The sequence below is a fragment of the Canis lupus genome, chromosome 11 (assembly GCF_048164855.1).
Source record: "Canis lupus baileyi chromosome 11, mCanLup2.hap1, whole genome shotgun sequence".
Taxonomy (NCBI): Eukaryota; Metazoa; Chordata; class Mammalia; order Carnivora; family Canidae; genus Canis; species Canis lupus.
Window position 1 is genome coordinate 70983837 of NC_132848.1, and position 26438 is coordinate 71010274.

At 43.0% G+C, this 26438-nt stretch overlaps 2 protein-coding genes and 1 long non-coding RNA gene across 22 annotated transcripts in view; 1 reads left to right on the forward strand and 2 right to left on the reverse strand.

The window, feature by feature from the left end:
• The window catches only part of GFPT1 (glutamine--fructose-6-phosphate transaminase 1), a 55702-nt gene extending 48624 nt beyond the window's left edge, over nt 1–7078 (reverse strand). Inside the window, exon 1 of one of the 3 annotated variants that reach the window (XM_072768685.1) lies at nt 6902–7078. In XM_072768685.1, the coding sequence (XP_072624786.1) occupies nt 6902–6908 (7 nt within the window). In that variant the 5' untranslated portion in view covers nt 6909–7078. Of the gene's footprint in view, nt 1–6316; nt 6502–6901 lie in introns of those variants that run through there. The other 2 variants (XM_072768684.1, XM_072768686.1) reach the window with 2 other exon arrangements.
• On the forward strand, nt 6186–19749 carry LOC140600439 (uncharacterized). Of its 12 annotated transcripts, XR_012003708.1 has the most exons (6): nt 7781–7910; nt 9014–9107; nt 9306–9363; nt 11724–12025; nt 12825–12893; nt 18842–18938. It is a non-coding gene; the product is annotated as an uncharacterized lncRNA (long non-coding RNA). The 12 variants fall into 12 exon arrangements; XR_012003711.1 differs by lacking the exons at nt 7781–7910; nt 9014–9107 and adding an exon at nt 6186–6265; XR_012003714.1 differs by lacking the exons at nt 7781–7910; nt 9014–9107 and adding an exon at nt 6401–6504.
• NFU1 (NFU1 iron-sulfur cluster scaffold) overlaps nt 15180–26438 on the reverse strand; it is a 28267-nt gene continuing 17008 nt past the window's right edge. For all 7 annotated transcript variants that reach the window (XM_072768689.1, XM_072768691.1, XM_072768694.1 and 4 more), the window contains 4 exons: nt 23197–23311; nt 20846–20906; nt 18779–18953; nt 15180–16622 (listed from right to left, as the gene is read on the reverse strand). In XM_072768689.1, coding sequence (XP_072624790.1) covers nt 16578–16622; nt 18779–18953; nt 20846–20906; nt 23197–23311 — 396 coding nt within the window. In that variant the 3' untranslated portion in view covers nt 15180–16577. The remainder of the gene's footprint in view (nt 16623–18778; nt 18954–20845; nt 20907–23196; nt 23312–26438) is intronic.

Sequence of the window (26438 nt, forward strand, 5' to 3'; positions counted from 1 at the left end):
GGGGTCCTGGGTTCGAGCCCCGCATCAGGCTCCCTGCTCAGCCTGCTTCTCCCTCTCCTGCTGCTGCTCCCCCTGCTTGTGTTGTCTTGTGCTCTGTCAGATAAATAAAATCTCAAAAAAGGAAATATTGAGATACTCTTTTCTATAATCCCAAAACACCAAGAAAGAATTATATGGAGTGACACAATGAGGAATTTCAATTATTAGTGTTTTTTAGTTGTCTAAATCTTTTCCCTGTTTACACAATGCTGGTTCAGGTATCCCCTACCTTGTTGTAAATACATGCCGCCACTGCCAGAAGCTCCGTAACAAGCTCCCTTGCACCTTTAACACTCTGGAACCCAAAGCGCTGTTCAAACCCTGACATCTCTAACTACACACTCCCTCCCTCACAGCCTACCTAGGGCATCAACTTTCCTGAGAAAAAGCATGCCCTTCCTGCTCACAACCCTTCAAACATTCCATCTCTCCCACTTCCAACCAATCCCATCAGACCACAGGCTTTCGTCACCCTGACAGGCAGCCCCTCTGGGCCCACGGCTCTCTTCCTCCTGAGTCCCTGAGCAGGCCTGTAGCAGAGCCCGTCCACCTCAAGTCCATCCTCCATCTCGGGCCCTCTACTTGCTGGCCAATCCTGTCCATTCACTGCTTGTCCAACTGGCAAACTTCCCCAGGTATTATTCTAAATTTTTTTTTTTTTTTTATCTATTTATGATAGTCACAGAGAGAGAGAGAGAGGCAGAGACACAGGCAGAGGGAGAAGCAGGCTCCATGCACCTGGGAGCCCGACGTGGGACTCGATCCCGGGTCTCCAGGATCGGGCCCTGGGCCAAAGGCAGGCGCCAAACCGCTGCGCCACCCAGGGATCCCCCCAGGTATTATTCTAAAGCTAGAATCCAGACTACTCCATTTCTCTGTTCCCAGGTTCTTCCTCAGTTTCTGGTAGACCCTCACAGAATTGAAGCTTTCATTTTCATCTTAACAGTATATACCCTCCTACCTTCCTACGTTGTTCCAACGTGCCGGAGGCTGTTCACCCTGGAGACCTGGGTGGATGCAGATACAGCCTGGCAAGAGATCCACACCCTCTCCTCCAGATTTTCAAGGGCCAACAAGAGCTCACCAGACACGCTGGAACATCGCTGCTTTCCAAGGCAGAGGCCCCTCCCTCTGGGCAAACCCGCTCCAGGGTGCCTTATCCTTTCTTACAAGCTCAAAACAGAGAAACGTATTTCACAAGCTTATTTCCTCGAAGCCGGTCTCTCCTACCTGTAACTCTTGATTAGCAATTCCTCAACTTTCTTTTTTTTTTTTCTGTTTTGTTTTTAAGATTTTATTTATTTATTCATGAGACACACAGAGAGGCAGAGACACAGGCAGAGGGAGAAGCAGGCTCCATGCAGGAGCTCGATGTGGGACTCGATCCTGGATCTCCAGGATCACACCCCAGACTGCAGGCGGCGCTAAACCGCTGCGCCACCGGGGCTGCCCCCAATTCCTCAACTTTCTAAATACAGAACCTTTTATTACATCAAAACATTTTGAGGATCCTACACAATAGTGGGTTGAATTTTTATTATGCAATGATCTAGAACAACTTCTTTTTTTTTTTAAGATTTATTTATTCATGAGAGAGAGAGAGAGAGAGAGAGGCAGAGACACAGGCAGAGGGAGAAGCAGGCTCCATGCCGGGAGCCCGACGTGGGACTTGATCCTGGAACTCCAGGATCGCGCCCTGGGCCAAAGGCAGGCGCCAAACCGCTGAGCCACCCAGGGATCCCCTAGAACAACTTCTATACAACTTTACAGACCATGCCTAGAGTATGACTCAATCAGTGAACACCCATAGTAACTTCATAGCTTACAGGTAAAGAACCACAGCTCTAGAACTCAACTTTCCAACTCCATCAGGGGGATCTCAGTTCCACGGTACTCCCTCCTCTGCTGGTACGTATACCCTCCTCGACACAAACTCAAGTCCCTCTGCCTTCAATATATGCAGCTCCTCTAATGATTTATTTATAGCCAAATGCAATTAATTTCCCTCTGCAATGTTAAACATGAATGCAGAGTCTGTCCAAGTCAGTACACTACTATGGAACTCTTCTGCCTCTAACCACTGTTCTTTGGCCCCTTTTCCTGGAATTTTTATTTCTTCTTTCAAACCCCACGGCAACAGTTCTCAACCTATTTCTGACTCTATTCACTGTTGGGTAAATGCCATCGTGATATTTCTCACAGTGCACTATTTCTCTACCAGCTGGCACTATTTCTCAACATAACAGTACTGCCACTGGGACGCCTGGCTGGCTCCGTCAATAGGGCATATGCCTCTTGATCTTGGGGTTGTTAAGTTCGAGGCCCACACTGGATATAAAGATTACTTAAAAAAAAAAAAATCTTAAAAAAAAAAAAGTACTGCCCTGTTACCTGAAACATTCCTGCCCCAACTAGTCCCTGAATTTCTATTCAATCCACTTGTAGTCCAAATATGACAAGGAACAGTGAACAAGAAATGCCTAGTAACACACCTGTTGCATTCCTTGTTGTACCTGTGTATTCACTGTTTCCTCCAACCAGACAGCAACTCCTTGAAGGCAATTTCCTTACTTTAGTCATCTCTCCAATGGACAAACCAAGTATAAAGCCTTCACTTCCAATATCTTCTAATGCTTTCTAGGTACTTGAAACGTACAAAAATTCCTAAACTACAGAAAGAGAACACTATTTTGCAGGATGCTAAATAGGGATAAGGTAAAAGAAATGTTCCATAATTAAAGGTTTAAGAAATACTGGGTTAGGGGATCCCTGGGTGGCGCAGCGGTTTGGCGCCTGCCTTTGGCCCAGGGCGCGATCCTGGAGACCTGGGATCGAATCCCATGTAGGGCTCCTGGTGCATGGGGCCTGCTTCTCCCTCTGCCTGTGTCTTTGCCGCTCTCTCTCATTCTGTGTGACTATCATAAATAAATAAAAATTAAAAAAAAAAAAAAAAGAAATACTGGGTTAAAGTTAACAAGTTTATTTGTAGAACTTTCTAGAAACTTTATTCTTGCTACTTGCGAATCTCTAAAAGCAGAATTTCCCACAGCTGTGTTGTAAAACTCTTTCCCACCTTCCATTGCTCATAACCAGCACCTATTAACTTCTCCCTTTCCAGGGAACATATTTGAGGAAATACTTATTAAGCAGTTAATTATTTTCTTTTACAACTACTTTATATCCAGTATGATTTCCAAGGAGGATATGTTAAATGTATTGGTTTTATGGTTTATCCTAGCAGCCCATCACAGCATCCCTCAAATATCTCCAAGTCTATTAGTGTTATTACAAAAATCTTTTTAAGGATTTATTTCAGGATACTTTTAAACTGTAAGCTCCCTTACTGCTTTTAAATATGGCCTCACGGGGATCCCTGGGTGGCGCAGCGGTTTAGCGCCTGCCTTTGGCCCAGGGCGCGATCCTGGAGTCCCGGGATCGAGTCCGGCATCGGGCTCCCGGCATGGAGCCTGCTTCTCCCTCCTCCTGTGTCTCTGCCCCCCTCCCTCTCTCTCTCTCTCTCTCTCTCTCTCTATATATATATATATATATATATCATAAATAAATAAATAAATCTTTAAAAATAAATAAATAAATATATATGGCCTCACTTACAAAAATCCCATTTATATACACACCATTGGATCAGAAGGGATATGTCTTCCAGGGACAATGTCTAGAGCCATTCCAGAATGGTCCCATGTTTGACATATCATCCATCATAGGCTGCCCTATAATACAGCATCTAACAAAACTAGGCTGTCCCAAACCCCTGGTCATAGTACTGTTTTACGTTTACACCAAGGAGGTTGGAAAAGCACCAAAATCCACATGTTGGCCCAGGCCAACCTCCAGGCGTTTGTGCTGTGAGACCTACAGTTCTTATGAGGTTGTCTAAGATGAAAAAACACATTAGCAGAGACTGTGGTGATTCCATGTGTGTGCTGTGTCAGTGACTGGATCAAGCATGTTTTGCTGACAGAGGAGAACATTGTTTTGAACATGTTGAAGGAACAAGCACAGAGTCAGAAAGCTAAATTTAAAAATGCATTTGAGTAACACACACAAAAAAATCAGAAAAAAAAAAAAGAACAGTATAACCCTACATTGATTATAATACAGCAGCCCAATCTGTTAAAAGCTGTGGGTAGCTTAAGTGACTTGCCATTCTCTTACCAAAACAAAAGGTAGTACAAATCAAAAATGACAGAGTATATTCTAAAGAACCAAGAATAAGAGGAAGAGAAAATTAACTTGGAAAACAAGCACACTATTCTTTTCTGGGAGATTCACAGCACTTATTAGCCCACTAAAGGTTCCAAGAAATCCTAAAAAAAAAAAAAAAAAAAAAGCCAAAGTTCAACACTGTTTTAATCTACTGCTTCCCAAATTTACTTGGCTCAAATCTATTTTTTTTTTCCTGATTAACACTATTAACCTCCCAACACAAGCTGGTAAACATTTTGACAGTTTTATCAGTATATCTGATTGGAAAAAGTGTATCACAGAATTTTCCACCTTCGTTCTTCTTCAACATTGTATGGTGTTGAAACAAAATGCTCTTTTAGAAAAACTTGGAATAGGCAGCAGGTAATCAGAAGGTAAACTTCCATGGGTGGGGAATGGGTGAAATAGCAGATGGAGATTAAGGGGTGCACTTGTCCGTGACGATCACTGATCACTGGATGAGGTATACACCTGAAACTAACGTAACACTGTATGCTAACTATGCTGGAGTTAGATGAAGAAGAAGGGAAACCTCTAAATATTCCTATCTAATCTCATTCCCACTCACTTCCTCTGTCTAGAAATTTTATTTCAGGGACGCCTGGGTGGCTCGGCGGCTGAGCGTCTGCCTTCGGCTCAGGGCGTGGTCCTGGAGTTCCGGGGATCAAGTCCGGTATCGGGCTCCCTGCATGGAGCCTGCTTCTCCCTCTGCCTGTACCTCTGCCTCGCGCTCTCTCTCTCTCTCTCTCTCTCTCCCCCCCCTCCCCGTGTCTCTCATGAATAAATAAAATCTTTTAAAAAATTTTTTATTTCAATGATTGAGATATGGGAAGAAAATTAATACAAAGTCTCATCCTCAAAAAAAAAAAAAAAAAAACAAAGTCTCATCCTCTTGACAGTTAAGTTTCAGAATTTACATTAAAGAAGAAATAAATCCTGAACTCTATTCCTGGAATCATGCAAAACTCTGCTCTGGGTTAAAAGCAGCACCTTGGAAATGTTTCAAGTACTATTTCTTTATAACCAGTGTGTTTCCTGAGCAGTAAAATTATGAAATGGGCACGGTGGCTGTGTGAAAACTACTTATCTAGTCTCCACCCCAAAGCTTCACCCTTATCTGAACCTTTCTAAAGCAAATCTGACTTTTTTTTTTTTTATTTTTTTATTTTTAATTTTATGGTACTCTCTTTCCTGAAACAGGATGAAGAAGAAACCATCTGCAACCAGAACGCCACGTACTCACCTAGGCACACACCTCATCATTCCGGAAAAGTCAATGACCAAATGAAGCGTCTTAGGGATTAACCGGTTTTGCAGATTCACTACTTCACAGCCACAAACTACATAATGGGCTTCTCAAAACCACTCTATTAACCAGACACAGCCAAAGCATAACTGACCCTTAGGTCAGCCCTAGTCTAATAATTTCAGAAATTATTTATAGACGTTTCTGTTTTGTCTTTTCGATCTACTCTGAATGTAAAAGTGCTCCTCATTTTCAGAAGCTGAAACTGTCATCAAGTTTCAATACAGGGGGCAGCCCAGGTGGCTCAGCGGGTTGGCGCCGCCTTCGGCCCAGGGCGTGACCCTGGAGACCCGGGATCGAGTCCCACGTCGGGCTCCCTGTGGGGCCTGCTTCTCCCTCTGCCTGTGTCTCTGCCTCTATGTGTGTGTGTGTCTCTTGTGAATAATCAAACAAAATCTTAAAAAAAAAAAAAGTTTCAATACAATACAGGAAAAATCGACACTACTGAGTACAAGCCACGTCCTGCTGGGATGTTCTCCCAAAGGGCGTGAGGAATACGGGCACCGAGGGGGCACCTGGCGGGACGAGCACCGGGCGTTACGCTCTATGTCTGCAATCTGAGCTCCAATAAAAAAAAAAAAAAAAAAATACACACACACACACACACACACACAGAGAGAGCAAGATTCCCAGGGAGCGTCGCTTCTTTTACCATCCCACGTCCCTTAAAAGAGCGTTCCTTCTCCCAGGCTTACGGTGAGTCGCGAACTTCCATTAAGGCGCTATAATAATGCGATTCTTTCTTACCGACAGCGGCCGAGTAAATCCCTCCTCGGGGCCTGTCCATCCCCTCGGCCGTGACCGCGGCCCTGCCCCTCAGGGTGGGCTTTAGATCGACAGGGAACTGCGGGCCCGACCAGCTGCGTTGATCGTCGCTGGTGGGCGGGGCGCTTCCGACGGGAGCACGGCGCGGCCGCAGGAGGGCAGGAGGGCAGGTGGGCAGGACAGGTGGGGGGGGCTCCCCAGGTTAGGGCCGCGGTGGCGGTCAGGGCGGCGGGGGCGGGGGCGGGGGCGGGGGCGGGGTGGCGCGGCGGCTCCCGGGGTCTGCCCGGAGCGGGCGGCTGCGGGGCCGGTCCAGGAAGGCGAGCGCTGGGCGCAGGGCAGGTCCGAGGGCTCCCCCGACGCTCCACAGGTGGCCCCGCTCGCCCGCCCGCCCGGGTCCTCGCAGGCCACGCCGCCGGCCGCCTTCCCTCGCCGTCGCCGCCCCCGGGGCGCGGGGCCGCCCCGCCGCTCCCGTCCCCGCGCGCCCCCGGCCCCCCAGGCCGCCCCGGGCCCGCCCGCGCCCGCCCGCGCCCCCCGCCCGCACACGCCCCCCGCCCGCAGCCCCCTTACCGCACATGATGCAGGCGGCCCGGCCCGGCTCGCGGCGGGCGGCGGGCGGCGGGCGGCGGGCGGGGGGCGCGCACTCGAGCCTCCGGGGCGGCCGGCGAGGAGGGGGCCCGGGCCCGGCGACGCGACCCGCGGGGATGCGACGGCCCAAGCGACGCCCGCGCGGTCGGCCTCCCGGGCGCGCCTGCAACTGCCGCCGGCCCCGCCCCCCGCGCGCACCGCGCCGCCGCCGCCGCCGCCCGCCGCCCCCATTGGCCCGCGCCCGCGCCGCTCACGCCGGCCCCGCCCCCGCCCCGCCCCCGGCCGCACGCACGCGCAGGACAGCGGGCGGCGGAGACGTGGCAGCCGCGGGGGCCGCGGGGAGCGGAGAGCGGGGAGCGGAGCGGAGCGGGCAGCGGGCAGCGGGCAGCGGGGACGCGTGCGCAGCCGCGGGCGCCACCAACCTGCCGCGCGGCCGGCCCGGGGGGAGGAGCGCTGGGGGGGACCACGAGGGGGAGCCCCGAGGGGGGCGGGCGCGCAGCCCAGGAGCCGCCACGGAAACCCCGCGGGCCGGGCGCGGCGCCGCAGAACCCCCCGCCCAGCGCCCTGCGCGGCCGCGTCCTCCCGGGGCCCGCAGACCCCGCGCCCGACCTACGCGGGGTGTGGCAGGCGCAGCCCCGGGCTCGGGCCCCGGACCCCGCACACCCCCGGACCCCGCACACCCCGCACCCCCTCCGCCCCCCTCCCCCGCATCCCCCCTCCGCCCCTTCCGCCCCCCGCATACTCCGCACCGCCCCGCACATCCCGCACCCCCACCCCGCATCCCGCGCCCCCTCCGCACCCCCAGGCCCCGCACCCCCCCCCGCACCTCCTCCGCCCCACCCCCGCCCGGGGTACCCCGCACCCCCGGGCCCCCAGCGAGGCCGAGCCCAGCCCCAGGGCCCTGAGCTCCCGGCCTTGCGGAGCTGTGCTGGCCCCGGCTCCCGCGCCCACCCGAGGGCCAGGAACTGCCCAGACACTGACCCTTAGTTCCGTGAATCAGTGCCCCACTCCTGCCCCGAGAGACACTTAACCAGAGAGAGAGGAGGTTTCTGAGAATCTGTTATCGCAGCGCTTGCTCTAGGAAGGTGTCCGTGGGACCCCTGGCCACCTGGACGTGGTCATCTAACTATTAATGGCTCTAGATTACCATCGAATAAAAACTTGATTGGCACAGAGAACGGCCCCCGACTCCTGGCCCGACATACCCGGTCCTTGCACGCTGGCTCCCGTCCCACCCACCTTCCAGCCCTTCATGCCCCATATCCCCACCGGGCCGACGCCCCCCCCTACTTTCCACACAGGAGTATTCGTGGAATCCCCACCCCCTCTCTACCTAATGTCTCCCCAGATGGGCTTAAGGACGTGGATCAACCTCTGATTCTTTGAATTGCCCCCTTTAAATCAATATACTTGTGACATTTTATTACTTTTTGTGTGTTTCCCTACCGGGCTGTTCCTTGAGGCCAGAACAAGCCTTTGCACCTCCAACACCTAGTATAAACCCTAGCACAACGCAGTACCTGAAAATGTTTTTGTGGCGCTTGGCTGGCTGTCAGTGGAGCCTGCGACTCCTGATCTTGGGGGTCATGGGTTTGAGACCCACATTGAGAGTAGAGAGTACTAAAAAAAAGAAAAGAATGAAAATCTTTTAAAAAAATGTTTTTCAATGAGTGAAAAAAGCCATACTAGCAGAACTGACTTCCTATGGCTGGTTATATGATCAAGTGAACAAAGAAAAGGCTTTTCAGATTCTCTTAAAGGGAAAAAATATATATGGTTTTCTTTTTAAGATTTTAGTTATTCATGAGAGACACACACAGAGAGGCAGAGACACAGGCAAAGGGCCTCAGTCCCAGGACCGAGGATAATGACCTGAACCAAAGGCAGATGATCAACCACTGAGATACCCAGATGCCTCCCAAAAAATGCCTTTTTATTACTTGCCTCAAGAGAGGCTAGAAATGTTACACTTAAATGAAGTATTTATCGCCTAAGAGCCCTTTAACATTTCAGGCCCTTAAGCCCCTAAACGACCCCAGAGCAACGTTTAAAAACAAAAAAACAGTGAGCTGCTTGTTAATACACATTTCTTAGTTCAAGAGGCAAAAGACTGTGGATGTACTTCTTAGCCACACAACCCTCATCTAAGTTTCTAGCAAGACCACGGTGATATTGCCAAGGAGTCAAGGTAACAAACAGAAGCGAAAAGCAAAGGGTTCCATAGTAGTTTAGTTTGAGCACGAGAACATCGGTGTTAACTGCTGGCACTTTCTTTCTGGCATCAACAGGGTTGTGAGCGGTGCACAAAGATACTGTTCAAACACTGTAATCATACTTTGCCTCTTTGATTATAGTTAATAATACTGTGGGTTCTTCATTTCTTTAGACATGCCAACTGGAAGCCTGATGGCCTTCTGCCCAGCAGGATGTACGGCAAGGAAGAGGTGAGAGAAACTTTGAAAGCCAATATTTTCCCAACCCAAGGCAACAAAGAGCCCTTTATAACTATGCTCCAGCCAAGACACTAATGTGAAAGAACTCTGTTTGTCTGACCCCCATCTCTGCAGAGCTGTGCCTTAGCTGGACCTTTGGGAATAGGGGCTAGAGAAGAAAATAAATGATCTGTGAAGGAAATGGGACATCTGGGTCTAATTCAAACAGCTGAAGAAATGGAAAAGATTTTCTCTCCTCATCAAAAGTTCTGAACTAACTGAACTTAAAAAAAAAAAAAGGAATGATGTGCGTCCATTTCTCTGTTCACAGATCCGTCCTGTTAAACCTGATGGCTCTCAGTCTCCTCCATGCCAAACAGCCTGATGGGCAGAAGCCATAAGGGCTTCCATCTGCCATTTCTAAAGAAAGGAAGAACCATAATTAAAATAGGTTTATAAGATTTTTTAAATGGGGGCGCCTGAGTGGCTTAGTCGACTAAGCCTCAGACTCTTGGTTTCAGCTTAGGTCATGATCTCATGGGTCACAGGATCGAGCCCCATGTGGGGCTCTCTACTCATGGGGTAGTCTGCTTAAAGATTCTCTCCTTCTGCCCCATGCCCCACTCGCATGTGCACTGTGCATACTTTCTCTCTCAAATAAATGGATAGAATCCTTTTTTAAAAAAAAATAGATTTTTAAATGTCCCCATGATTGTGTTTTTTTTTTAAAGATTTCATTTATTCATTCATGAGAGACACAAAGAGAGAGAGAGGGAGGGAGAGGCAGAGACACAGGCAGAGGGAGAAGCAGGCTCCATGCAGGGAGCACGACGTGGGACTGGATCCCGGGTCTCTAGGATCATGCCCTGGGCCAAAGGGCTAAACCGCTGAGCCACCCCGGCTGCCCTGATTATGATTTTTGTTATCCCTTACCTAATTTACAATAACAGTTAGGAATAAAGTCATCACAATAAAGAGGGCCTAGAAACAAACTTTCAGTTCTAAGTCCTAGGAATGTAATGAACGGGACGGTAACTATAGTTAATAACACTCCATGTATATTTGAAAGTTGCTTGGAGAATAAATCTTAAGTTTTTATAAGAAAAAAAATTGTAACTATGTTTGATAATGGGTGTAAACATGACTTATTACGACTGTTTTACAACATATACATACACCAAATCATCCTGCTGTACACTTGAAACTAATATAATGTGTGTCTGCTATATTTCAATTAAGAAAGGCCTGTGCATAACAAGAATATGGGGACCAGAGACATCAATGTCCCAATTTTTAGGGAGTTTTGTGAAGAAATGTACCCCGGCGGACAGAGAAGATGATGGTATAAAAGAAACAGATGGAGCCAATAAGGCCCATGAGATGGAAGATATGAACACAAGAATAAAAGGCACCAGTCAGGGCCTCAGAAAGACCCCTTCAGTGAACCCCTCTGGTTCTGTCGCCATCCCAATTCATCCTACACACCTTCACACCACAGTGACCCTCCAAAAACACAAATCTGATTCTGTCTTTCTGATTCAGTGGGTACCCCTCACCTGCAGAATTAAGTCCAGACTCCCATGTACACACATAGTTAGGATGTCGTTCCTGCCAGTTTTATCGGCATCATTTCCCACCACTCTGCTCAAGCAAGCAGCTCATGGTCTGGCCACACCGAACTAGTTCCCTACGAATGGACTATGATACTTTTTCACCTTTGCATTTGCTTTTTGAAAGGAAGCATTAAAAAGGTAACCGGGTGTTAAACAGGGCATGACTATAGAGAACTAGTCACAGAATGGGACTTTAAGGGGACCGCAAAGTTCTTTTGTCCAAAATTACCTCCATTCCTTACGAATCACATTGCCTAAATGCTTGTATGTCTATATTCAAGGCAGAGCACCTCCCCTTCCCCCAGGAGATCTACATTAAGTCATTATCATCTATTAACACTTCACAGTGACCCTACATACAGGGTTATTTTCCATTTGGATCCAAGTATGAGAAGGTCACTGAGGAAATGAGAGTTTTGATGTGGATGAAGTTGATCCTGAAATTAGAAAGAAGGCAGATCTGGACAGATCACCGTGGTTGATGACACTAGGCAAAAAAGGGAACGTAAGGGCATCTGGAATTGAGTGTGATAATGCAGAGAGAGGGGGCCAAGATATGAAGAAGGGATCAGAAACAAGTTGGTGCTAAAAGCAGACTCCGCCCTCTATCATGGTTAATTTTGTCTATCAACTTGGCTGAGCCACGGTGCCCAGACTTGGTCAAACGCTATTCTGGATGTTTATGTGGGGTGCTTTTGGATGAGACTAATACTTAAACCAGTGGACTTTGAGTAAAGCAGATTGCTCTTTATGATGTAGGGGGGCCTCATCCAATCAGCTGAAGACCTGAGTAGAACGAAAGACTGACCTGGAGTAAGAAGGAATTAGCCAGCAGCCAGCCTCTGGACTTGAACTACAACCCTGGCTCTTCCCTTGTGTCTAGTGTGACACCCACCCTGAAGATTTCGGACTTGCCAGCCTCCATAATTACATGAAACAATTCCTTGAAATAAATACTTATAGATGGGTAGAGAGGTGAATAGATGCAATCTGTGTCTCTGGAGAACCCTAATACATTTACATAAAATTGATCTTACTGATCTTCTCAATGGTGAATATAGGTATTTGTTTTAAAATTCTAAAGGGTAGAGCTTTTAAGGACAAATAATAGAAATCCACTCAATGTAGCTATGGGGGTGGGGGGGGATTTGTTGGCTAAAGTCATTGGAAAGGTCAGCGACACAGCTTCAGGCACACCTGTATTTGGGGACACAATGTTGTCAGAAGTCCCTTCGATTCTCTCTCCCTGACCTTATGCACAAGAAAATAAACCTTAAACAGCTCTGGAATCACATCTTTATAGCCTGCAGTCCATGGAGAGAGTGTCTACTCCTCCATCCTCACTTTTCATATTCTAGGCAAGGATTCTGATAGGTCCAATGTAGGCTTGTACGCCCCACTCATCCAGTGGCAAAGGGCAGGACACTTGTGATTGGACAGTTCCACCAGCACCAAACCGAGTCACCAGAGGCACACACCATCCACAAGAGCCAGCAAGTCCCCCAGCACGGCGTGAACTCCTTTTCTTCAAAGGAAAAGGGAAGGTGTTGCCAAAAAAAAAAAAAAAAGAACCGACACCTGGAGACACAAGCAAAAGATGCCCACTACATCCGATGAACACAGCCTTGACACCCGCACCAGGAAACCTCACATTTAGGAACAAAGGATGCTGACTCCAGCTAGAATTAACATATTCTCCTATTTTCCCCTCTGGGGTGCCTCCAAATTTTCCTACTAGGCAGAACCTAGGGCAGAGTTTTCTAGCTCTGCTAGAAGGAAACTCATTGTACTGCCAAGGAATGGTCCACGTGTAGGAAACCATGAGATTAACTGGTCCTATCTACCATTTCTGTTCTGCAGAATGTGAACAGAGCTGCAATGGAAGCAGACCATCAGGGAGCTGCCTCGAGCTGAAAAATCACTAGAAATGTAAGGTGATAGAAAAAAAAAAAAAAAAAAAGGATTTCCTAAGATTCTTTTGGGGGTGGGGGGTGATACAAAGGCATTCCTGCATAGTCTGCAGATGCCCTGTGGAGATGCCACAGATAACTTCCTCCAGTGTGGGGAAATGGAATATAAAGCTGGGTTTTCCCAAAGGAATGTAAATTCCCACTGGACTGAAGAGCAGCTTGGCTTCACACTGCTGGGAGAGATGGGGGCGGGGGATCACACATGCACATGCCACTGTGCTGGCCCATTAGGGTCAGGAGCAAAGGCAAGACGGAAAAGACTTTGGCCCACTAGAAAACCGCAACTACAGAGGCAGGGAGTGCTCGCTCCTCCATCAGGAGGGGAATTAGGTACCATCCCCTTAAGGCAAAGTAGTAGTAGAGCAGCAGTGTGCATAAGGGTCTGCAGCCAGGAGGCCTGCTTTCCCACTAAAGCTGTACGAGGCAGTGGAAACCGTACCTCTCCCTGTGCCTCACGGGGACAGTAACAGTTCCCAATCTCATAGGATTAAATGACTTCACAAACGTAAGGTGCTTAGAATAGTGTTTGTCATGTAGTGAATGCCAATGGAAGTTTGCTATTTTTATTTTTTTTTTCTGTTAAGTTTGCTATTTTTAAATATTTTGCTCCTTGTCATTCTGGATAGCATGTCATTCTAATTTTCATTAGCAAAAAAATCCTCCAAGTGCTTGGCTGACTCTTACCCAACAACTTTCCTTTCAAATACCTACTGGAATGTCTCACATTTATAAAGCGTTTTCAATCATACTTGCAAGATTTTATACATTTGGGGGGGGGGTGGCTAAAATTTTTGTTTTCACCAAGCACAACTACTGTGAATAGTTACTTCCCTTTTTGGGGACCATATAGGAGAAAATTAAGTATAATTTAATCATTCAAAAATAAAAACTTTTACCTGATGAAACCACACCTTCTAAATTAATTTCTGGTCAAAAAAGTGGCTCAATTAATTTAAAAAATATATATATATATTTTTAGGATTTTATTCATTTATTTATGAGACACACACAGAGAGAGGCAGAGACACAGACAGAGGGAGAAGCAGACTCCCTGCAGGGAGCCTGATGTGGGACTGGATCCTGGGACCCCGGAATCATGCCCTGAACCAAAGGCAGACGCTTAACCACTGTTAAGCCCCCCAAGTGTCCCTAAAAATATATGAATTTGTTTTCATTAGAAGATCGGTATTTGGCACTGTCTGCCACAGATAAAGAAGCAGTAAAATTATGTACCAAGTCCTCCAGGGCTCTTTGTTAGAAGGCGATCAGCTGCAGGTGACAATACCCACCAACAGTCGTGGTTCATTACAAGAAAACCTCTTATGTCACATGATACTCTGAAAATGGGTGGTTCCCAGGCCAGCTCAAGAGTCGATAATGTCCTCAAGGACCCAAGTCTTGTTTCCTTCCTGCCTTTCTCAGTGGACTGTCAGAGCCTTGGATGTCAAGTTTTCAGCCTATGGCATTCCAAGAAGGAAAGAAAGGAATTGAGAAAAGAGCCTTCTTTACATATTTTAACTTTCTCTTAATCAGGGAAGAAAATCTTCTAAAAACACTCTGATAGACAGACCCTCTCTTCCAGCTCGTTGGCTGGAGCTGGGTCGTATGTCCACACCTAGACTAGGGACTGGCAAAGAGAAAAGGAATTAAAATGACTGGTTTAACTTAGTTATAATTTATCCCCAGAGGTGAGACCTACCTTCCGCGGTCACATCACAACCACATGATGATTAAAAGGGCCTCTCTCAGTAGGAAGCAGGGGTCCATGTTGGGTGGGCAAGCATTAGTTTCCGCAGCACTCTGTTCCGCCCACTGTCTGCTTCTGTACCATTTCCAGGTCGGCGCTTTCACTTTACACTCAGGCCATACTTAGCTCCTTGCAGTTCCAAACACATTTCACAGCTTCCAGGCTCTGTTTACACTGCTCTGTATGCCTAGAATGGTCTTCCCCACCTCTCCTCTTTGTTCCTCATGGCTGCTCCCTTTTGCAGAAAATCTTCCGGATACCTTGGGCTCTCGGTTCCATGATTTCCAGTCCTCCAATAATCTTAATTCATCCCCCACTTCAGCCACTTATTTCATGGCCATACCCAGGACTTGTCATTAACTGCATCTCCTCCACAGTCTCAATTTCCTGTAGCTTCTAAAGGGCACATTCGTGTGTCTAGTCTACAAAGCAATTCCCAGAGTCTGACCTGAATTCATCTATAATAGCTCAGAGAACAAATTCTCCAATCCCACTATCTGGTTCTTTAAGATATTTATTTATTTACTCATGAGAGACACACAGAGAGAGACAGAGACACAGGCAGAGGGAAGAGCACACTCCCCGTGGGGAACCTGATATTGGCAGGACTCCATCCCGGGGCCCCAGGATCACAACCTGAACTGAAGGCAGATGCTCCACCACTGAGCCACCCAGGTGCCCCCCCCCCCCCCCCGCCACTGTCTGGTTCTATGAACCAAAGGACAAAAATATAAACTTTAAAGCCCAGCATTCACAAATGCTGGAGTTATTCCTGTTTTTACCCATATCCGACTACCCATGCTTTTGGGAACCAGAATTCCATAAATACAATGTACCACCACTGCTATTTCCCTCTTTCCTATCCTGATATTGTCTGTAAACTACTGTCTCTGAATTATTATAGACAATGAGAGAGAAATGCAATTTAATATTTTCGATATCTGAAAAATCAGTACCTCTATGGGAGAAAGACAACTGATCAAATTTCTGCCATGGCACAGATTATAAATCTCTGAATCAGGAGAAGCCAGTGGAAGAAGAACCAAAGCAGTTTCTCATCTTTTCTCAGAGATTCTGCTTCATAAAATAAAGCCTGAGCATGCTAAGACAGCTTTTCCCTCAATTCAGCCTATTGTTTCTTCTATTAACAGAAATTCGGTCTACATTCTGGAACTTGGTTCTTTATTAGTTTTCAGCATTTCAACTTTTTTTTATTTTTATTTTTTTGGTCTTTTAGTGAGAAGTTATGTGCCACTACATTTAGGGCTCCCAGCCTGATGCTATTTTTTAAGAGACAGATGGGGGGGAGAGGCAAAGGGAGAGGGAGAGAGAATCTTAAGCAGGCCGCACACCCAGCACAGAGCCCAATGTGGGGCTTGTTCTCACAACCCTGAGATTATGACCTGACCCAAAATCAAGAGTCAGACACTTAACCAACTGAGCTACCCAGGAGTCCCTAGCCAGATACCATTTTTAAGCCAGAATTGTTAGGGCTTTTTTTTTAAACAAGATAAAAATCCAATAAAGACAGTTTCAAATATTTCACAGAGCTAAGCCATTTTAGAGTATTTTTAAAAGCATTCTCCGTATTCTGTATTTAAAAAGTAAATAAATTAAATGGGAGAAAATGAACTGCTTCACATATTATGCAAAGAAGGAACCATGAGAAATAAAGAACAAACATTAAAATATCCTTGGATAAAATCCACGTGTACAGATGATTCAGGATGTTATAAATAACTCATATGAGGTAAAGCAAACATGCAATATTTATATATAAGTCTCTGAAAAAAGGGCATATTTTATTAATCCTCAAGTTTCTTAGATTAATAATAAACGCTTGGTATATATTATCAGTAAGTCCAATTGCTGGGCCCACAAAAAATTCTAATTCTTTTAAGTTGAGTTTGCTTCTTTTTCATCTGATTCATCATCCATAACCTAAAACCAAAAAAAAAAAAAAAAAAAAAAAAGAGAGAGAGAATTTAAGAATTAAGGATTAGAAATTGCTATTTTCCTGATTGTACCATTACTTGCTTACCTAAAATAAAATACACTGTATAATGCATGTCAACCCAGTAAGAGTAAGTCTATCAACAGCCCCCAAAGTACAAAGTTTGTCTCACAACCTGGTATCATAACATAGAAGCAAATTTAATATTAGCAAATTAATTAAGCAGTGGTCTCTTTTTCTTATCCCAAAAAAATCTAATAGCAGAGTCTCAGCTGGACACTGACCATAACAATTAACTAACTTTTTATTTCCTAGTCACAAGACTAATATTAACTGACTTTTTTTTTATCTCCCCAAAGCATTCTATATACTTGAATATATTCTTAGGAGCTATACCAAACTATTATAAAATATATCTTAGAAAAATGAATCCCCCCAAAAAGTAAAGAAATAAAATATCATGCTAACAACTAATTATTTTGGTTTAACTCAGATAAAAATTCATTTTATACCTTAAAAAATTGTGAAGATCTTCATTTTTAATGTAAAATTATTAGAAAGATACTAATGAATACCCAATTAAAAATGAAAAGATTTATTTATTAACAACAGGTTTATTTACTTGAGAGAAAGAGAGAGAGAGAGAGAGCACAAGCTGGGGGAGGGGCAGCAGGAGAGGGAGAAGCGGAGTCTCCACTGAGCACAGAGCCCAGGCGAGGCTCCATGTCACAACCTTGGGATCAGACCTGAACCAAAACCAAGAGTGGGACACGTAACCAACTGCACCACCCAGGTGCCCCAAGATTAATAACTTTTCATGAGTTAATAATATATTACTCAGAAAACAAAAGGTTGTCCTTTAGAGAGGAAAAGAGTTACACAAACTCAAGATTTTTGTTTGTTTTCAACACACCTACTACAATTAAACACCAATTCAAGTTTATAACCTGACTACCAATTCACTACCCCGCCCTGGATAAGTGAACAAAGAAGATAATGGAACATTATGTTTCTTTAAATCTAGAAGAATCTGATTCTGATCCGAGATTATCATGGAGAAGTACTTCTCTCATAGTTTCTCTTTTGAGTTGTGTACAAATGGATATTTATTTCTAAGGAATGGTTATTTTATAATTAATCTCAGCAACATTCAATCCAAATAATTTTGTCAATCACCTCCTTTTTTAGGCAGAACATTCCTAAATTTGGAAAAATATTTCCAAATACTTTATAATACAAAGAAACACACAGGACTAAGTGTTGGAGAGGAACACAAAGACCTGGATATGATTACAAACCTCCCAAGGAACTTCCCCATAAACATAAATCTGAAACACACACTCAAAGAGGCTTTGAACCAGAGTAGACAGAGCCTAAGTCCAAGGGGAGGACTGATAAGGCCTTCAAAGAGGAGATGGCATGTACTGTACCAAAAGGACAGACTTTAATACCACCCAGATGAGTGGTTCTCAGAAAAGCTGAGGAGATACCTCTCCTTAAAGGCACAGAACGATCTAAAGAGTGTTTTCAAATTTCTAATTTCCATTCTTTTCCTCCTTGATAATCTCTTTCCATAAGGCCAAGTCTCTTGGTTGAGAACTGCTGCAGTGAAAGTCACTATTACCGCTGAGAAGGTTCTGTGCTATATTCCTTAGGTACCTTGGGGAGAAAAAAAATGCTAGCAGGCTATACCTCTGCTCAGTACACTGTTTTACTATACAACAAAGCATGATCTCTCGATGAGCTCTGGCCCAGGTAAGTATGATATAGTGGAGCTCTTCCAGAGAGGACTTCCAACTCTCATCTACAAAATTCCATGTTTTAAATCCTCTTTTCATAATTTTTCTACAACCAGAGCAGCAGTATGGCCTCTGAGTCTCCATTTCCTTATATGTAAAATGGGAATGCTTTACTCAATACTGTGTTGTGAGATTAAAGAAATAATATTTGTAAAAAAGGCCTGGCAAATAGTAGGTATTCATAACACTAAAGTGGATTCTAAAATAAGGAATCTTCAAGTCTGATAACAATTAGAACACAAAGTTCCAGGCCCTGAAGAATATGTAAGGTGACAAATTTCTTTTCTCCCCCCCCAAAATTTATTTTAATATTGAGTTTCAAGTGTCATATAATATTGGCATACCTGTTCTACACCCTCCACCTCTGGAATATAAAATTGCAGCATGTTCTGAATTCCATTTTTCAGAGTAATGATTGAACTGGGGCAGCTGGTACAAGAACCTTGGAGCTTCAGCTGGACAATGCCATCTTCAAAGCCTTTATAGATAACATCTCCGCCATCTTCCTGCACAGTTGGCCTGTGGTCACAGAATATTTGTGATGTATGTAAGAGACCTGAAGTTTCCGTCAAAAACATTTAAAACAACTTAGGGCTTAGATTTTATATTGGTAAATTCATAAAGTTAGAGCTACTTATACAACAGAAAATGAGTATTATAGCTAATCTCATTTGTAATTTTTTTAAAATTTCAGATAAAATGCCAAAACTCACTCATACAAGTGTTTGCTTTACTTATTATATTTTAATCCTGCTTATTTGCAATCTTTTTAGGCATTTAAGATCTTAGATGTCCTAGTAATTACAGTAATTACCTAAGATAATACTCATTTCTTGTGAATGAACAGAGGCAGACTGACAGAACACATGCTGTTTTTTTTTTTTCAGGTAAACTTTGCATGGAAATATAACAATTAATATGAAAAATGCATAAATCACTTATGGTCAATTAAATGAATCTTTACAAAATGAGCACACATTTGTCCCAGGCCAACACACAATGCTAGCACCCCAGAATTCCCTTCTGTGCTTCCTCACAACAAAAAGTAATCTTCTCCTAACTGGTTATTACCACTGATTAATTCTGCCTGCTTTTTAACTTTATAAATATAAATTCCATTTAAAAAACATATAGCACGGGGACCCCTGGGTGGCTCAGCGGTTTGGTGCCTGCCTTTGGCCTGGGGTGTGGTCCTGGGGCCCCGGGATCAAGTCCCACGTTGGGCTCCCGGCATGGAGCCTGCTTCTCCTTCCGCCTCTGTCTCTGCCCCCCCTTCTATGTCCATCATAAATGAATAAATAAAATATTAAAAAAAAACATATAGCATTTAGTCTTTTGTATTTGGCTTATTTTACTCTTTATGAGATTTTTCCTCATCATCACATAGTATTCCATTAAGTGAAAAATGCCAGAACTTCTCCCTGCTATTGCTGCTGGACATTGGCGTTAAGATCAGTTTTTGACTTTTACAAACAATGCAGCTGAGGAGATTCTTGCAGACGTCTTTTGGTATACATGTACACGACTACTGGGAATACCTCGAGCACAGAATTGCTCAATCAAGAAAGTACATACGTTCACATTTAGCAGATACAAACAGTTTGCCCTCTGCCCAGGCTCTCACTCCGCAGCCTCACACCAACAATCGGCAAAATGACCCACAGGAAGCCTTAACAAGCTTCCCTTTTCTATAGGATCTTGTGTGCTTTGGCAGCTCTCTACTGTTTTCAAACAAAAAAAAAAATTTTATTGTATTTTATTGTAGTTCTGGGAGTTCTTATCAGGACCATGAGTCTGCTACAAGCAAAAGTGGAAGCCTACAGTTCTCCACTCATTTAAATTTATTCTTTATGGGCAATGGCCTGAAAAAAAAGTACTACTTCTCTTCTCACAATCCACCCAAATACTGTTCGACTCCTTTTTTCATCTTAAGAGATTTGGTATTGTAACAATATCAAACTTAGATGGTGACTGTAAAAGATAAATTCCTTCACTATGTTTAGACAAACTGTTTTAAAATTTTGAGTGAATATACATAATATACAGGCTTTAAATTCAATTGCCATGGTTATATACTGTGGTTGACATTAACTTCTATTTATTTATTAGACTTTTGGGTTTTTTCCTCCCAGACACCTAAAAGTACACTGCTATAATGAAAACTGCCTCTAAAATATGTATGATTTCAGGCAGAATGGATGAGCACAGGGGGATCTCTGGGTGGCTCAGTGGTTTGGCGCCTGCCTTCGGCTCAGGGTGTGATACTGGAGACCCAGGATCGAGTCCCACATCAGGTTCCCTGCACGAAGCCTGCTTCTCCCTCTGCCTGCATCTCTGCCCCTCTCTCTCTCTCTCTCTCATGAATAAATAAAATCTTTAAAAAAAAAAAAAAAGAATGGATAAGCACATACCGTATTCTAGTATCTAACAATTCCTTAATCATTGCCACAACTTCATCATCTTCTTCAGATCCTAGAAACAATTGCAAATAAAATATATCAACAGTAGAAATTTTAGTGACACCTGAGAGGCTCAGTCAGTGAAGTATCTGCTTCGGCTCAGGTCATGATCCTGGAGTCTTGGGATGGAGCCCTGTGTCAGGCTCCCTGTTCAGGGGGGAGCCTGCTTCTCCCTCTCCTCCCTGCTCTAGCTCTTTCTTGCTATCTCTGTTGCTATCTCCCTCTCTCAAATAAATAAATAAAATCTCAAAAAAATTTTTAATTTAAAAAAACCCAGAAATTTTATATCAATGCAAATACTAGTACTAAACCAGGATGATTTTAACTTAATGTCTCATTAAAAAAAATAATAAAAGCACAGAACATGTAACTGATGGTGATATAAGGGAAATGGAAATGAAATGATAGTTGGGGAGATGGGAAGATCATTTGATTCTCTGAAGAAAAAAACTTTTTTAAGATTTGTTTATTTGAGTGAAAACACACACGCATGTGCCAGGAGGAGGCGCAGAGAGACAAAGAGTCTCTAGCAGACTCTGTGCTGTGTATGGAGCTCAACATGGGGCTCGATTTCATGACCCCGAGATCACGACCTGAGCAGAAGCTAAGAGTCTGTTGTTCAACCAACTATGCCACCCATGCGCCCCTGGATTCTCTGAAGGAAATTAAGGAGCACCAGTCAACTCAATACTTGGCAATAGGGGATCCCTGGGTGGCTCAGCGGTTTAGCGCCTGCCTTTGGCCCAGGGCGCGATTCTGGAGACCCGGGATCAAGTCCCACATCGGGGTCCCGGCGGCATGGAGCCTGCTTCTCCCTCCTCCTGTGTCTCTGCCTCATTCTCTATGTCTATCATGAATAAATAAATCTTTAAAAAAAAAATACTTGACAATAAAGGTGTCTAACTGACATAACTTGATCTACTAATGATGTTAGGGTTTGAATTTTTTTGGTTACTAATTTGTAAACTTTCATCATCCTGAAGGATTGAGAAGTGGCAGAGAAAAAAGATTGCCTGGATTCTGATGTACAGTTTGAGACACAAAGCCACACCTACTTCATAAATTAACTTACACTTTTTTCAATTTAGTATTTTTTCAAAATGACAACCATACTAAATATAGATGTAACCCTTATGAAAATTTACAAAATGTTCTACAAATCTGAATAAAAATCAGTTCTTTAATTTTGTTTCATTTTTGATTTTACTTTGTAAGGTTATATACTGACCTTCAATACCTTTTTAAAAATTTTAAGGTTTAGAAATTTTTTTCAGAAATTAACCTTTAGGAAAACTAAAAATACAGATAATCCCAATTATGCTACAATACACACACAGAATTCTGACAATGTAAATAAAAATTATCAATGTTAAATTATATTAACTTTGAATCTTTTTAATAAAAAAATCAAATATAATAAAACTAAAACTCTCTTATGTTGGGCATCTGGTGGCTCAGTCAGTGAGCATTGGACTCTTGGTTTCAGCTCAGGTCATGACCTCATGGGTCATGAGATAAAGCCCACACCAGGCTCCACACTCAGCAGAGAGTCAGCTTGAATGAGTCTCTCCCTCGGCCCCTCCTCCCACACACAAGCACACATGTTCTCTCTCTAAAATAAATAAATAACTCTTTTTTTAAAAAAAGGCAAAAAATTCTCTTACGCCAACAAACCTAAGTTCCATTCCCCACTATCACTTCCATAAACAATCACTATCAGAATTTAGCATTTATCCTTCTAGTATATTTACATTAAATTTATTATATAATACGATCTAGCAATTAACCTAGAACTACATTTTTTCAGAATGGTTGTATATATATAACATACATTGTTTGAAGTTTAAAAAACCAATACCATATATTCCCTGCAGAGACTTATAGTAAAAGTTCAAAAACAAACCAGGTTTACATACATCTCTGGAAACAGAAAGGGGAAACTGATGGATGGGGTTTGTGGGGTTTGGGTTGTCTTTAATGTTTTATTGAAAAATCAGTCTAAAACAACTATGGCAAAAAATTAACCTCTATTAAATCTGAGAGGAAAACAAGTTGGAAAATTTTTGTAATTGAAAACTTCAGTTTTGTATAATATATTCAATTTATATACAAGTTTTCAAAAATGATGAAAAAAACTAGTATATGTGAAGTTTTGTTCCCTCTAGAATTGGTTCCAGATCTAAACATGGTACAACGACAAAAATCTGTATTCTCATGACTTCCAAAATCAAGAGAAATGTGAAGAAAGTAGGAAAAAAATTTTTAATTAGATTAAATATGAATTACCCAGCACAGTACCTTACCTGCTTCTCCTGAAGATGTTTCCTCAGTAACTAAGGGTAAGCCAGAAGCAAAGAAATCCATGATTGTTGCATAAATATCTGGTTTCAGTAAATTCCAGTCTAACTCTTCGCTTTCCTGTAAATATTTAAAGGAAAATGCTGTATTTCTAATCAAAAGCAAAGACTAATACAAAACAATACTTTGTATCTTTTAAAAATCTTTTCCTATATACATCCTATACTGTGTAACAACAGCAGGCATTTCTGGAGAAGACCTGTCAATTCCAGTCCTTAATGGATCTGGCTTATAAGGACGTTTGGAAGATATAATCTTAGAACATTCCTCATACATTCATCCATTCATTCATCAAACTTGTATTAAGTGTGCTGTAGTACCATGTCTTGTATAGGGAGATATTACAATGATTAAAAGATACTTTTTTTCATGAAGTGAAGAAAATTAAAATATTGAATGAACTCAGTGATTAAAGAAAATGACCAAGAGAATTCCTACTCTTTTAAAGGAAATAGGATAGGGTTGTTTGATCAAATATACAAGATATCCCACAAGTATCCAAAAACTTCAATTCACATGTATTACTTAAGAGAACTGAAGAAATTTAAAGACAAAACTGGAGAACATTAACATTCTTATCTATAGCTGTTGTGCTAGAGGACTTATGAACCTCCAACGAGCCTGGGATCCTTTTTTTTTTTGTTAAAGATTTTATTTATTTATTCATGAAAGACACAGAGAGAGAGCGAGAGAGGCAGAGACACAGGCAGAGGGAGAAGCAGGCTCCATGCAGGGAGCCCGATGTAGGACTCGATCCTGGGACTCCAGGATCATGCCCTGGGCCGAAGGCAGGCGCTAAACCGCTGAGCCACCCAGGTATCCCCCGAGCCTGGTATCCTTAAAAAAGAATAACTATGTCACTTCTATGTCTGGCCAACTAGTTGATTCCATTTTTTTTAAAAGTGGATTATTAAATACCTAGATAGTACTATAACTAAAAAGAGAAAGGGAGCATATTTTCTTTTAGTTTTTTAAAAGAGAGCTCTTTAGGAGGAAAAACTATTAGATGCAGTCCATTTAGATTCTCAGGGGGCTGTTAGCCAGTGGCTATACTTAAATACTATTAAAAATGAGAAAAAAAAAATGAGTCCACATGCATAAAGGGGCTATTTTTGCCATGGATTAAGAACCCAGCTAACTCTGGGAAACGAACTAGGGGTGGTGGAAGGGGAGGAGGGCGGGGGGTGGGAGTGAATGGGTGACGGGCACTGGGGGTTATTCTGTATGTTAGTAAATTGAACACCAATAAAAAATAAATTAAAAAAAACAAAACAAAACAAAACAAAACAAAACAAAAATAATATGCAAGAGTTCTGTCACCAGATTAGACTCCCTAGACCGTAAAGTGCAGGTATCATGCCTTTGGGGTCACTGTGTCTTCAGTTACCAGCATGCACACAAGAGTGCTCAATAAATACATTGAAAGAATGAATAAATGAATAGACTGAATAAAAAAAAAAAAAAAAAAGAACCCAATTCAGGGTGCCTGGATAGCTCAGTCATTTGAGCATCTGACTCTTGATTTCTTTTTTTTTTTAAATTTTTAATTTATTTATGATAGTCACACAGAGAGAGAGAGGCAGAGACATAGGCAGAGGGAGAAGCAGGCTCCATGCACCGGGAGCCTGACGTGGGATTCGATCCCAAGTCTCCAGGATCGCGCCCTGGGCCAAAGGCAGGCGCTAAACCGCTGCACCACCCAGGGATCCCTTAAACATTTTTTTTTTTTTTAATTTTAAGCATTTTTTTTTTTTTTTAAATTAGACTCTTGATTTCAGCTCAGGTCATGATCTCGGGGTCCTGGCATCAAATACCATGTCGGGCTCTGTGCTCAGTTCACAGCTTGAGATTCTCTCTCTACTCATGTGCATGCTCGCTCTTTCTCTCAAATAAATAAAATCTTAAAAAAAAAAAAAACGATTTAGACATGGTATTCAGAAGACAAGATAAATGAGCACTTCTATGGATACAAGAGCAAAACTAGTGAGTGCCTTAGTGACTGGGAATAGGAACTGGTTCTGGATAACACTTTAGTAACTTATTGGGAATATGGATCAGAGGGCTTCAGATCTTCAGGAAGTAGGGGCTCTACTGAGTAGGAAAATAGTGGTAATAAAAAAAAAAGAAAAATATTCCAAAGTTATCTGAATGAGAAAAAAAGGCAGTACATAAGCTTCAAACACATTTACTCATTTAGAAAAAAGTAACAGGAGTGCCTGCTGGTTCAGTCAGTAAAACATGACTCTTGATCTTGGGGTCATGGGTTCAAGCCCCATGTTGGACACAGACCTTACTTAAAAAAAATTGGAATTATTAAAGTTATTTCAAAGGATAGAAAAATAGAAAACTGTCTGTACTCTGCTAAAGAAATAAATAATTCATTTTTAACAAATTATATATAAAATACTCATTTTTATGAATATACCTGTAAAAAACATAGAATATTCATTTTAATAACAAATTATATATAAAAAGTCTCTGAATTATCAATTATAAATCAGAAAAGGAAACAGGTAATAGCTGAAGGTATCAGGTAGATGAAATAGTGCTTACAAAAGGTAACTGAAAGAAAACAAATCACTATTCTACCTGTTAAATTTCAATATATGCCCTAACTTAAATTATTATTTATTAGTTATGCTATTTTACTTAAGAAAAAATAGTGGGGCTGGAAACATTCCAGAAAGAGTAATTAAATTATGAATAAGGAAGGAAATAAAAGCTGACTTACCAAAATCAAGTCAAAGAAAAAAAACAACTCTGTAAGACACACTCACATTTTCATCTAAAAAATTTTTACATGCCATAGGCTGTATTTAAAAGGACTAAAAAAAAAAAAAAAAAAAAAATCTTGTTATTTTAACATAAACACATAGGGCAGCCCCGGTGGCGCAGCAGTTTAGCGCCACCTGCAGCCGGGGGTGTGATCCTGGAGACCCAGGATCGAGTCCCATGTCAGGCTCCCTGCATGGAGCCTGCTTCTCCCTCTGCCTGTGTCTCTGCCTCTCTCTCTGAATAAATAAATAAATAAATATTAAAAAAAAATAAAAATAAAAAGTAAATAAAATAAACACATAATTTGCCATTTATAAAACGAAGACAAGAATACCTAGTTTACCTAATTAAATTAGATGATATACGTAAAGCACTTCTGTTATGTAAATGCCATACCAGACACGTTGGAGAT